The following is a 13021-nucleotide window of genomic DNA, read 5'->3' as shown; positions in this document are numbered from 1 at the left end:
TGGAAGAAAAGGGCCTTTTTGTACCTTGGGGCTCAAACTGTCTAATATGTAGGAAACCTGAAACAGTTGAAGCACGTGTTCCTGGATTTTTGGGATGCGGTGTTTTACTGGGATGTGTTAGAAAGGACACTTAAAAAAGACCTGCCATTGACGCCACGTGGAATTCTGTACTTGACAACTGCTAATGATGATTTTCTGTATGATCTCATCATGCTATTGGGCCTTCACAGTATTTGGAGGAGTAGGATGGCTTATAGACACTATGATGTCGATGCACGATCTGTATGTGATTTTTTGTTGAACTATAAACTAAAAGAAAGTTTGAAGCAGCAAGACGCTGCGGAGGAGGTCTTGAGTCTGATGGGCGAACTTGTAATGAAAGTCCATTAGACACGGTTGTCAGCCAAGAGGCATGGCAACCACGATCTTTTATTGATGTATTTGTACCAATTCATGCAATAAAGAAAAAAATACGTGGTGGTGCAGTGGTAAGAAGCCCGACTACTGTGCCGGAGTACCCGGGTTCGATCCCAACCACGGTGGCTGCGTTTCGATGAAGGCGAAACGAAGAGGCGTCCGTGTGCTAGTCGAAATTACTTTGCAACCCTCCACTACGGCTCCTTTTTCTCTCTGTCTACTTTCACTCCCACCTTCCTCCCTTCCCTTGCGGCTCGGTTTAGATGTCCACAGAAACAAGTGTGACAGATACTGCGTCTTTCCGTTCTTGTGAACCAATTACTATATTATTTTGCACAAAGTAGTTTACTCTATGGTCCCAGCTTTATTTATGCCTTAGGTGGCACTTTTAACGACTAAAGTGCGATGAGGCCAAAGCGCCTGTGGTGCGATGGTTTTAAACCCTCCACTGCGGCACCTCTTTCTCTCCATTTTCCTCTCAGCTTCCTCCTTTTCCTTACAACTCGGTTAAGGTGTCCGCGGGGAATTGTGACTGATAAAGTGCCTTTTCTTTCATGTAAACCAATTTCAAACGCCGCTTGTGCCTGCTGCACTGAGTCTGCTTCTACATTATGTGTGATGCGGCGTTCGAGGAAGCACCAAATGAATGGCGCTGCACGGACGCCTGGATCGAACGCCCGGCGGGGTTAATTTCGCCTTGTGACGTCATCACCAGTCGTGACGTCCTGACCAGATGTGACTTCAGTATGCCATCACAGCCGATGACGTCACCATGTGATGACGTTGTATCGTCGGGCGTTGTATCGTTGTATCGTTGTATCGAGTTGTATCGTCGGGCGTCGGTGCCTTGCTGATCCTTGACACGCATCCGGGCGAGCCGTCAGGCTTCCTCTGCGCATTGCAGGTAGGCGGCGACGTCGATGTTGTCTTCGGTCACGTGCGCCATCATGGCGTCGAGTGTTGTCGTGGGCTACCTGTCGTACACATATAAGCTTTAACGGGGTCGCTTTAGTTGTCTCCTGGATGGCCGTGTTATACGCGAATATCACGTACGGCAAGATGGCGTCCCAGGTCCTGTGTTCGGCGTCGATGTACATGGCGAACATGTCTGCGATAGTTTTTTTTAAGGCGTTCTGCAAGTCTATTCGGCTCCGGATGTTAGGCAGTTGTCCTCCAGTTACTTGTTTCACTGTAGTTCAACATGGAAAATTAGAACAAAAATCAGGGAAACTTCTGTTGCAGTACCGTTAGGCAGTAGATAGATGGATTTATTGAAAGGAAAAGGCAGAGAGGTTGGCCCGAATAATTCAAATCTGGCCTGCTACTCTGCACTGGGGAAGGGGAAGGAGAGAAGAAAGAAGGTCATGATGGGTGGCGATGTGGGAGAAGGCATATGAAATATATATACAGACACAGCAGCTTGCTTTACAAACGTGAATCAAGTCCGCTGGCGCTCAAATAACGGCAAAGAGCGCGCACTGCCTGGACGCCCTTCCCCTTGTCCTGCCAAGCGCCCAGCAGCAGTTCCTCCGACAGAGGCCTCTTGTCTAAACGCTTCAAGGAAGCAGCTAGCACATTTCTTTCGTTCGCATACTCTGGGCACACCAATAATACATGGTCCACAGTCTCTGGGATGCCACAAGTTAAACATTCCGGTGAGTCCAGCTGTCCAATTAAATGTAAGTATTTGCGCGTGAAAGCCACGTTTAAACGAAGTCGATGTATCAAGCATGTCTGATGACGCGGAATATCACGCGGAACATAAAATTTAAATGTTCGATCAAGCCTTCTTAGACGGATGTGTCGGGCGTCTGGTTGAGCCCAGTAAGCTGCTGTAGCAATATTCATATAACTCTTTAGAAGACACGTCGTATCCGCTCTTGAAAAAGGCACAGCTGTTTGGAAGCCATTGATGAGTGCGCTTTTCGCTTCAACATCGGCCTGCTCATTCCCATGGAGGCCGCAGTGGGCAGGAATCCATTGAAACATTATCGTGTGGCCTTGCAGCTGGGCAGATGTGATGAGATCCATAATGTTTAGTGCCAGGGACTGATAGGCAGTGTGGCGTAAGAAGTTTTCCAAAATTTGTAATGCAGTCTTCGAGTCCGTGAATATACACCATTTTTGAGGTGGTTCCCCACATATATAGCGAATAGATTCTCGAATGGCTACAAGTTCGGCAGCGGTTGATGTAGAGGTATGTCCCAAACGGAAATGCAGAGTCGTTTTCCGAGCTGGTATGACCACAGCTGCAGCGGATGCCTGTGCTGACACAGATCCATCAGTGTATATGTGAATATAACTTGGATATTCTGACCAGATGTGTGCCAGAGTAAGTTGTTTGAGTCCACTAATTGGTACCATTGATTTCTTTAGTATTCCGGGAACACGAAGGTGCACAAAAGGTTTATCCATCGTCCATGGTGGTTGGGTGGGATGATATGGGAGGGCATATCCTGTCGGTACTTGCGACTGATGGCAGCGGAGTGCAGTTGTAAAACTGCAGTCCGGCCTCTCATCCAGAATCTTGCTGAGTGGGTGAAAACGGTGTCTTGTAAGTGCTCGTAAATATACACGAAGTGGTTCGTGTGACAAGTATATGGACATTGGGCGAGCGTGTGCCTCTTCAATTGTGCCTTTGTTAGAGGTGCATCTGGGCAGTCCAAGGCATATTTTCAGTGCCTGCGCTTGCACGCTCTCTAAAGTCCGCAAGCAGGAAATGCTCATACTAGAGAGTACTGGGAGACTGTACCGGATGTAGCCAACAAACAGAGCCTCGTAAAGGCGTATTAACGAGCGCTCAGTTGGACCCCATTTGATGCCAGCTATGTAACGAAGTACATGGCAAAAATTAATTAGCCTCTTCTTCACCATAGCAATATGTTTCGACCAGGATAGTCGGTGGTCAATAATTACTCCCAAGAATCTGTGCCTGGAGACGTATGGTATTACGACTCCATGAAGGGTAATCGGGTAGCGGCTGACACATTTTCCCGTAAACGCGATCACTGCACACTTTTCTGCCGCTAAAAATAAACCTTGACGCCGTAAGTACATCGATGTTAATGACACAGCTCGTTGCAGTCTCGCACGTAGTTGTGGGCGCGTCGAACCAGAGGCCCAGATGCAGATGTCGTCAGCATATGCACTTATGTGGATGTTAGTTGGCAGTTCACTCACCAGGCCAATTAGCGCAACGTTAAATAAAGTTGGGCTGAGAACTCCTCCCTGTGGAACTCCACGACCAACCTGAAAGTGGGTAGTATCTCCTTCAGGCGTAGTCATGTAAACAGAACGGCCGCTGAGATAGCTTACAATCCACAAGTACAGCCGGCCACCAACTCCCACTTCGTCAAGTCCATCAAGAATAGCTTCATGGAGGACGTTGTCGTAAGCTCCCTTTATATCTAAAAATGCAGCAGCTACTAGTCGACGGTGACGCTTTTCGTGTTCTACTGTCGCCACAAGGTCGATGACGCTGTCAATGGAAGAGCGTCCGCGGCGAAATCCAGTCATCATATTAGGATAAAGATCATTACTCTCTAGATACCACTCAAGTCTTGCCAGCACCATGCGCTCCATAACTTTTCCAACACAGCTTGCTAGGGCAACTGGCCGGTATGAGGTAAGTTCGAGAGGAGGCTTTCCAGGCTTCAAAAGAGCAACCAGGCGGCTAATTTTCCAGTGTTCAGGAACAGTACTAGAAGCCCATATATCATTGAAATAATTAAGTAGTGCAGTTCTACCATCCTTGCCTAGGTTCGATAAGGTTGAATAAGTAATCCCGTCAGGACCAGGTGCAGATGAATGCCGACAAGAAGCAAGAGCGGCGTCTAATTCAGCTATTGTAAAGGGCACGTCGTATTGATCATTCGGCGAAGGTGGTGCAAAAACCTCTGAAATTGGTAACTGTGCCTGGTTTGTGCCCACAACCATTTTACAAAAATCTTCAGCTACGTCAACTTCATTGCGGCGTTGGTAAAGGGCCAGGGCACGAAAAGGGTGCCTTTCTCGCGGAGGTGTGCGCAAGCTTCTCGCAACATGCCAGATACGCGACAGGGGCTTACGGGGATCCAGTGATGAGCAGAACTGTCTCCAACGTTGTCGTCCTAACCTCTCCAGGTGACGCAAAACTTGACGTTTAGCTCGGCGAGAAAGTGCGAGATCTTGCGCGGATTTCGTTCTTCTGTACTTCCTTTCAGCCCGCCGACGGATCGCGCGAAGCCGCTCGAATTCCACGTCGATGCTGGACACTGACACCGGCACACTAACATAGCGAGTGTTCTCACTGAGAGAGGAAGTAATGAGTCCCTCTATTTGAGATGGTGACTGAAGGTCCACGCTGGAAGTCTCCACCGCTGCCCTAAAGGCGGGCCAGTCTGTGTATTGCACACGAGGTGAAGTGGCAGGTGCAAACCACTTGATGCATATGTACGTTGGTATATGATCACTCCCATGTGTTTCCACATCACTACACCAAGAAACGGAGGGATGGAGGTTTCTGGAAACAAACGCCACATCCAAGCAGCTGCTGTAGGTTGTTCCGCGTAGAAACGTCGGTGAGCCGTCGTTTATATTGACGAGATCTTGCGTATGCATAAAGTCTGCCAGGTCTCTTCCTCTATTGCTCATTATTGCACTACCCCACTGAGGGTGGTGAGCATTAAAGTCCCCCACAATAATACGAGGAGCTGCACAACACTGGATTGTTGAAAATAGATATGATTTGTCCAAGCCATCCCTCGGTGGAATATAAGCGCCAATTACAGAACATACTCGTCCTTTCAGGGTTAACGTCAAACAAATGTAGTGGTTCGTGTTGTGGGGCTGCAGAGCATGACGGACGTGCGCAATGTCTTGGCGTACACATACCAGCACTTTGCTTGTTTCGTTTGCTTCTCTAGACCATAGCAGAACATATCCAGAAAGGCGGAAAGCAGCCGGCATGTTGGGCTCACAGATCACAATCACAGGAAAGCGGTACTTCTGTACCCGCTGTCGGAAGTCACTCAGCCGACCACGCAGGCCTCGGGCATTCCATTGCATCACAACACTGCGGCGCAAGTGCATCGTCACAGAGGTGGGGTTAGTTTGTTGCGCCATTGTGAATTATTGCAATGCCGCCAAGAGCGGCTCAAATGCGTCCAAAAACTGAACAGCAAACTTTGCTGTTTGCGTGTTGATGCTGGAGAGCAGCACCCGCATTGAACGAACCAGCTGTTTCAGCATTTCTTTTACCTGCTGGCTGTCGGGGTTGTCGGAATTTTCAGTACGTGTGGCAACCAAACTGGGATTAGGCCTGGCGTTGGCCTTTGATGGTAGAGCTGGCCACTCAGCATCAGAGGCGGTAGGTAATACAACAGCCTCTGTCTGATCCTTGGCATGTGACACTGTCTGCGACATTACAGCAAGAGTACTCTTAGCGGGATTAGACTCAATCTGTTGTGGCACCTGAGATGACGTTAACTCTGAAGTTGACTTATCCAGGCTAGGCTTGCCTTCCGATTCCTTGTGCCGGCGTCGGGAACGGTGCTTGCGACGACGAATAGACGCGGCCGCTTCTTGATGAGTCGAGTTATCTCTCACCATCTTTTTTAGTATACGTTTTTCATCCCGAATTTTAGGACAGTCCTTAGCCGTCGATTCATGGGCACCCGAACAGTTAGAACACCTGACAGTCTCCGTCTCGCATGCGTCATGAGGATGCGTACCGCCGCATCGACGGCAGGATACCTCGTTTCGACAAACGGCGCTCACATGTCCGATCTTGTGGCATTTGTGGCACTGAACAGGTCTTGGAACATACATCCGAACTGGGTGCCTCACATAGCCCACTTTAACGTGGGATGGGAGGGATTCAGTTTCAAAGACTAATTTAACGCACTTTGAGCGGCCGAATCGATGAACATCCACAATGCGCGCCGTAGATTTGATCAGCGTGCAGAGATCGCTTTCACTTATCTCGGGGTCAACGTCGGTGATTACACCTGCAGTAGTCTTTTTCCCATGTGCAAGGAAGGAACGGACCGGCATGTTGCCTAGCGCACCAATTCCTTTCAGCTTGTCCACTGTTGCCTGGGATTTGACATCCACGGTCAGGACATTCTTCCAGGGATTAATTCTGACTTCGTCAACTTCACCGGGAACCAGCTGGTCGAAAAACTGCGTCAGGTGCTGTCTGTTTATCACATTCAGATTCGCCGTTGCCGTTGTTGGTACGAAGGCCACGGAGAAGATCCCTTGCTTTTCAGCGTTCTTCTTTGGTGTCTCACTCATTACTGATGTTCGGCGCAGCTTTCTTTTCAGGCGGCGCGACTGGACAGGCGTGTAGCTGTTGTCGGAATCCATCTCTGTCACGTGGAGTCATCTGCCGAGTCTGGAAGCTCCACGTCCGCGACGTCAAGGTGACCCGTCGAGTACGCTGTAGCCTGTTCGATGGTGGCGGGTGGGCGCAGGGGTCGTGCGCCCGCCATCCCGAAGGATGTCGAGATCACAAATAGCTCACAGCGATATAAAATCCAGAAAAATGGAAGAGCGCTAGCTTCAGACGTTCGGAAACCTCCACTTCTTCTTCTTCCACCGTTAGGCAGAGCTTTCGCTTCGGCATAGCGGGAAATGTAATCAGTTGCCACCATGATCCACTTGTTCCCCGTTGAATAAGTTTGGAAGGGGCCGAGGAGGCCCATCCCAATGCGTTGAAAGGGCTTAATCGGTGACGGTATTAGGTTCAGTCAGTAAACCAGCTGTCTTGATTAGAGGCGTCTTGCGTCGCTGACACTAACGGCACGCTTTCACATAATGAGCAACGTCGGCAGGTTATTGTGGCCAGTAATATTTTTTATTGTATCCAGTGCAACGTGCACGCAAACTCGAGATGTCCTGTTGTCGGCTCATCATGGCACGCCTGTATGCAAAATCTCCCGTCTGTGGTTTTCGGGCACAGTGGTTGTGTGGGCTGCAAAGTTCTTCACAACGACGTCATTCTTCAAGGCGAATGATGATGAGTGACGCCTGAACACAGCAGGAGGGGAAGCGATCTGTCCTTCGAAGTAACCAGTTAGGTCTTTCAACTCCGGATCTGAGCGCTGCTGCTATGCAGAACTGCTGGTGCTTAAAGGTCCCAAGAAGGCGTCTTCTTCGTCTGCTTTTGGCGGCGCGTCAGCGATGGCTCGTCACAAGCAGTCTGCATTGGAATGCTTGCGGCCAGACTTGTAGACGACTGTGATGTCGAATTCTTGAAGATGCAGGATCCATCGCGAAAGGCGGCCGGAGGAATCTTTTAAATTGGCGAACCAGTAGAAACCATAGTGATCGCTGAATGTACCACCCTGAATGGTCGTCCGTACAAATAGGGGCGGAAATTCATGTGGCTCAAATGATGGCAAGAGATTCAGCTTTCGGAAGGGAACGGCTAGCTTACTCGATAACGTTTTCCTGACCGTCAGTTTTCTGAACGAGAACGGCGCCTAAGTAAACCTCCTTGCGTCCGTATGAGTTTCTGTGGCTGCATTTTCGTCTAAGTGCCCGAGTAACGGAGGTGACTGTAAACGGCACTTACGTTCCTTAAAAGCGTCGTGTTGCGGCGCTTCCCATTTAAAAGGTGCGTGAACTTTTGTAAGTTGCGTCAGCGGTCCTGAAATGCGCGAAACGTTCCTGACAAGTCGGCACAAGTAAGCGCATACCCCAAGGAATATGCGCACAGCTTGCTTCTCGGCAAGAGGTGGAAACTTTGCGATCGCAGTTATTTTCTCCCTGTCTGGGCAACCGCCTTCCTTGCTAATGATGTGACCTATAGGAACTGCAGCTTCTCGTAGGCGAAGGGGCATTTCTCTGGTTTCAACGTTAGCCTAGATGGCTTGATTGCTTCGAGCACTGTCCGCAGCCTTTTCAGGTGGTCTTCGAAGCTTGGGGAGAAGACAACGACATCATCCAAGTATACCAGACAAAACTCTGCCATATCAAGCCCACCAGCAGCCAACACAGTGTCCATTACTCATTGAAATGTTGCTGTTTCGGAGCAGAGGCCAAATGGCATCACCTTGAACTCAAAAAGGTCATCGGGTGTGATGAAGGCGGCCTTCTCGCGATCTCTTTCGTCGACCTCAGTTTGCCAATAGTCGCTATTCAGGTCCATTGATGTGAAGTATTTAGCATTGCATAACCGGTACAGTGTGTCGTCAATGCAGAGGGGGGGGGGGGGGGAGGGGGGGGGGTTACGTCCTTTTTTGTTATGCTATTCAAGCGGCGGTAATCGACGCAGAAGCGAAGGGTGCCGTCTTTCATCTTTACCAAAGCGACTGGCGCCGCCCAGGAGCTCTGTGATGGCTGGATGACATAGTCCCGAAGTATTTCTTCTACTTGATCACGGATGGCCTGACGTTCTCGCAAGGATACAAGTAGGGGCTTTGGTGAAAAGGTCTGGCATGTTCATTCGTGACAATGCGGGGCAGAGTTTCTCGCACTGCAGATCGGAATTCTCCTTGTCGAGCGTGAGGATGACAATAGCGATGTAAATGAGGCTGCAGTTAGTGATAATGATAATGATGGTAGCAGCGATGACAGTGATGGTACATTTAGTTGATAACTATAATGATGATAGTACTGATGACAGCCCTGGTTAGGAGCTATCATCAGTGATGAGGGATCAAATCCTGCATCACCGGGATTTGAACCCGGCCCGCGAAATAAACTTCGGCAGCGGCGGCCGCTTTTCGATGCAGGCGAAAATCAAGGTGCTGGTGTGTTGTGCGATGTCAATGCACGTTGAAGAACCCCAGGTGGTCGAAATTTCCGCATCCCTCTCCTAGGGTGTCTCTCATTGTCTTCGTCGCTTTGAGACGTTAGACCACATAAACAAAAAAAAAAAAACAGTACCGATAACAATTACAATGTAGTTAATGAAAACTGGTTTTAGTACTTAAGCAGACTTAACCTCAGTCGCGTATATTCCCATAACATGTCTGCATTTTTCATTGCACTTTAATGCAACTGAATAAAGTTATGGACGTTTGTATAAGCGCTTTCGAACCTTTAGCTAGGAGGGTTTCTTGAAGAGGTTTTCAACAATTACCCCCCTGAGAATGTAGCGTGTCCACTCACAGCAGCAACAAATCACTGAGGCTGCTGTCAGCTATGAGCAGTCATAATCTCTAACTAAAAATGTATTGCTTTTTCGTTGCTTTCACTGCCTACGCTCAGATTAATAATACACATCTGACCTCAGCAGCAGTAATGGCAGAGGTCAGTTGGTTTACCAGATGGTATGAGCTGACTCCAACCGAAAGCCAGCTAGAACTCGTTGATTCCACTTGAACACTAACTGCTGCTACACCCTGATTTCCCTTTGGTAGGCATAAGGAAACTGTTATTGTCATGCGAGTGCCAGAATGCATGGGACCAGCTAAGGTCTAGTTTTAATCATGGAAAATCAGGAAGCAGATGATTTGAATATTTTTCAGCCAAAACCTCGAAATCCCCCCTCCCCTTTTTTTTTTTCAGTTGTCAGGGGGCCCAAGGGATCGCAGGGCCCGGTTCATTTAAACTGTTTGAACCCAGGAGAATCCGGTTTTGTTTATATCTATGTGGCCTAGGCTTTTCCACAATGCGGCAGGTTGCAAACTCTTAATAATGAGCACTTGAGAAGTAATAGATGCGCCAATTAAGATAATAGTGCTTAAGCGAGTGACAATGTGCAGGTACGGGAAACAGGATCTGCATGTTGAGTCTTATGTGGGAGCCGTTAATGCTGCCCCGTCACAGCCTGCTTTTCCTAAGTTCTGGCCAAACATTCACGGTGTTCAGTATTCTTCACACAGAATGCGAAGAACGTTTCCTAACCGGTATGTGAACCTAGATTGATGCCTATTGTTATTATTACCTACTGTTTCTTCTCAACTTTGGCCCCATCTGCTTGGAGCTATGTATTCCCCGACGTTCAGCTTATATCGAAGAGTTGCTCAGGAATCTATGTCATGGTGGTTATTAGGTACCCTCATCTTATAATGGTTTACTACATCTAGTACACGTGTTATCAGGAAATGTTTCAAACTATGCGTTGCAATGTGTTGTCCTGGACTGGGTTGGGTTCGGTTTAATGGCACGTATGCGACTAAGGCTATCATGCGCCAAACGGAAGGTTTCATCAACTATGCAACTGCAAAGATGGCTTTATACGTGTATGAAAGGTGAAGCCGCGCCATGAATATATAACGTGACCGTTGCTACCAACTCCTCTTAAAAAACAAAGAAAATGTAAGATTATGCCATTTTAATGCAGAGTTCTATACGAAAAATGAGACAGGCAGAAAAGAAAGGATGCTGCCGTCATTACCGATGCTTGAAATAAAATGGTGTTATGATCCGTGAAGATGACGCGCATATGTTTTCACACCTACCCTTTTTAAGAAAAAAAAAAAAAAAACAGACCACAAAACATGTCATATTGAGTAATATTTGTTTATTCACAGCTAATTACATGTTTTGTACAGTGTAGGAGTCTCCTGCTTGTGTGGTCCTCGGGCGAAAGCTTACGCTAGAAGAAAGTAAGGCAAACAAAGCAATGATCAGTCAATATCGCCAGCCATGGCTAGAAAGAAGGATTAAACGATAATAAATGTGCGTCGATAAGAAAATGTTTGATTAGGTATTTTTATTAATATTGTCATTTTAGTCGTTAAAAAATATGTCGCTTTAGTGCTAGGCTAGTCTTGCTATCTTCTAGTTTGCCATTTCTCAGAACTTGAAATGTTACATTTTATGTGACAAATATTGGCATTTTGATAGCTTCAAAAAGCAAAAAGCATATGGCTAACTGCTAGCTGGCGTACCTTTTAACATGCTCCAGTAAACCGGCTTTTCGGATACGTAGAGTCTTTTGTCATAAGTTTAGAACCTAGAGTTTTTGTTTCTGAGCCATTCGGCGTGCCTCATAAAGCATCCCAGGGTTCCCAATCCCCTGAAGATAATATATTTTGTCCTGCCCCCCCCCCCCCCCCTCCCTTATGGGTAAGTCCACAAAAAACTAAATGAAGGCCACTACATGGCACATAGAAACATACCCTCTAGGCTCTGAATATTACACAAAAGGTCTGTACGTGCGTTCCAGCCGCAAAAGCTGTTAGCGGAGACGATAGCAGGGAGTGAGCACATACCTTTATCCCAGGATGCCGTGACCGCCGCGGACACCACCGTAGGTGCCGCCGTAAGTACCGCCGTATGAGCCCCCGTAGGAGCCGCCGTATGCGCCACCGTAGCCGGCGCCACCGAGACCGATGCCTCCAAGGCCACCTCCAAGGCCACCTCCAAGGCCACCTCCAAGGCCACCTCCAAGGCCACCTCCAAGGCCAGCACCGTATCCGAGACCGTGGCCACCAATGCCGCCGATGCCACCACCGATTCCACGTCCAAATCCTCCACCGTAGCCAGTGGTCATGACCGTCGAGACGGCAAGGCAAAGGACGACAGCGGCAACCAGCTGCGATGTTGCGACTAGTTAAGTGAAATGGCTCTCTCAAAACAAAATTATTTAACCTTGATTACGTAAATTATCCTTTTCATCATCTCTGCAAACTCACAGCTCAAATATTACACAGCACAAATGTCTCTCTTACGACCGACGTAATACGGAGGCGTAATTACGCTTTTGTGACTATCGCGCCTAAGAACGTGAGCTCTGAGCGTACAAACTCATGGCGGCAAAAGGGCGGCATAGAGTATTGCGCAAATTTTATGCGCCAGAATGCTGTACCGATACTTTAACATATTTATTATAAAGACACCACATCATTCTCCCCGATGGACAAACGCGGATTTTTTTTTTTTATTTCTATGTCATTTCACCGGTAAGCAACGACTTGTAACCTAACAATGGCGTGATCATTGTAATACTTCAAAGCTTTAAAAGTAGTTAATTAACTAGGTCACATACAACTATTAGTTTACCCTGCATGTAGTTACTCAGAGCTGCAAGTATTATTTTGGATACGTCGTGAATTCACTGTCCAGTTGAAGCGCCTGTTGCGTTTAGTTAGCTATGTTTTCGATGATTACTAGAGCCAAATAAAATAAATAATAACTCCTTTCCAAAGCGGAAATCATAAGCTGTATAATAAACCGCGTTGTAGAAACGTCTTTATAGCTTTGCAAAAGATTTGGGACGACAGCACGCACAGCAGAAATGCACAAATAAGCTTGTTTCTTATATCAGGAACAACATTAATCACTAGATGTATTGATTCTGAAGGCGGCATTTAACTTTACGTCTTTAGACTGCATATGCCTTGGTAGCTCTTCTGTCATTGCTGCAGTGAATCTCATTGCTGCGTAGTGTATCGTGTTACTCACCAGGGTCCTCATAGTCGGTTTACGGCTCGCGTTCACTCTGAAGTGAAGGAGAAATGTGCTTCCACGGTTGCAAGGAACGGCTTTTATACTCCGGTTGGATTTAACTACGTGCGTTATTAGAATACAACGCGGTTTACGTGAGCAGGCGTTAGGCACGATTCTCATTTTGTAGTTGTGTTTGTGTCAGATCATGTACGCGCCTCTTCCTTTCTAACCGGCACCTAGAATTCATTTCATTGATTTACTTTTTCTAACGGCCCTT

The 13021-nt window shown here is 47.6% G+C and overlaps 1 protein-coding gene across 2 annotated transcripts; it reads right to left on the bottom strand.

Moving 5' to 3' along the window:
* Window positions 1-10853: 10853 nt before the first annotated feature.
* On the bottom strand, window positions 10854-12812 carry LOC146186365 (uncharacterized). 2 transcript variants are annotated; one of them, XM_084607146.1, is made up of 4 exons: window positions 12760-12812; window positions 11752-11890; window positions 11568-11715; window positions 10854-10948 (listed from the first exon to the last, which is right to left on the bottom strand). In XM_084607146.1, exons 1-3 carry the CDS (start codon window positions 12769-12771, stop codon window positions 11570-11572), a joined length of 297 nt encoding a protein of 98 aa, XP_084463272.1. In that variant the 5' UTR covers window positions 12772-12812; the 3' UTR covers window positions 10854-10948; window positions 11568-11569. The 2 variants fall into 2 exon arrangements, with proteins under 2 accessions (XP_084463272.1, XP_084463271.1); XM_084607145.1 differs by having other exon boundaries at window positions 11568-11890.
* Between the last annotated feature and the right edge of the window lie 209 nt (window positions 12813-13021).

This window comes from Amblyomma maculatum, chromosome 6, assembly GCF_055883805.1.
Source record: "Amblyomma maculatum isolate TAMU_Amacu chromosome 6, ASM5588380v1, whole genome shotgun sequence".
NCBI lineage: Eukaryota > Metazoa > Arthropoda > Arachnida > Ixodida > Ixodidae > Amblyomma > Amblyomma maculatum.
Note: the sequence above shows the minus strand (reverse complement) of the source record. Positions and strands in the feature narration are given on the sequence as shown.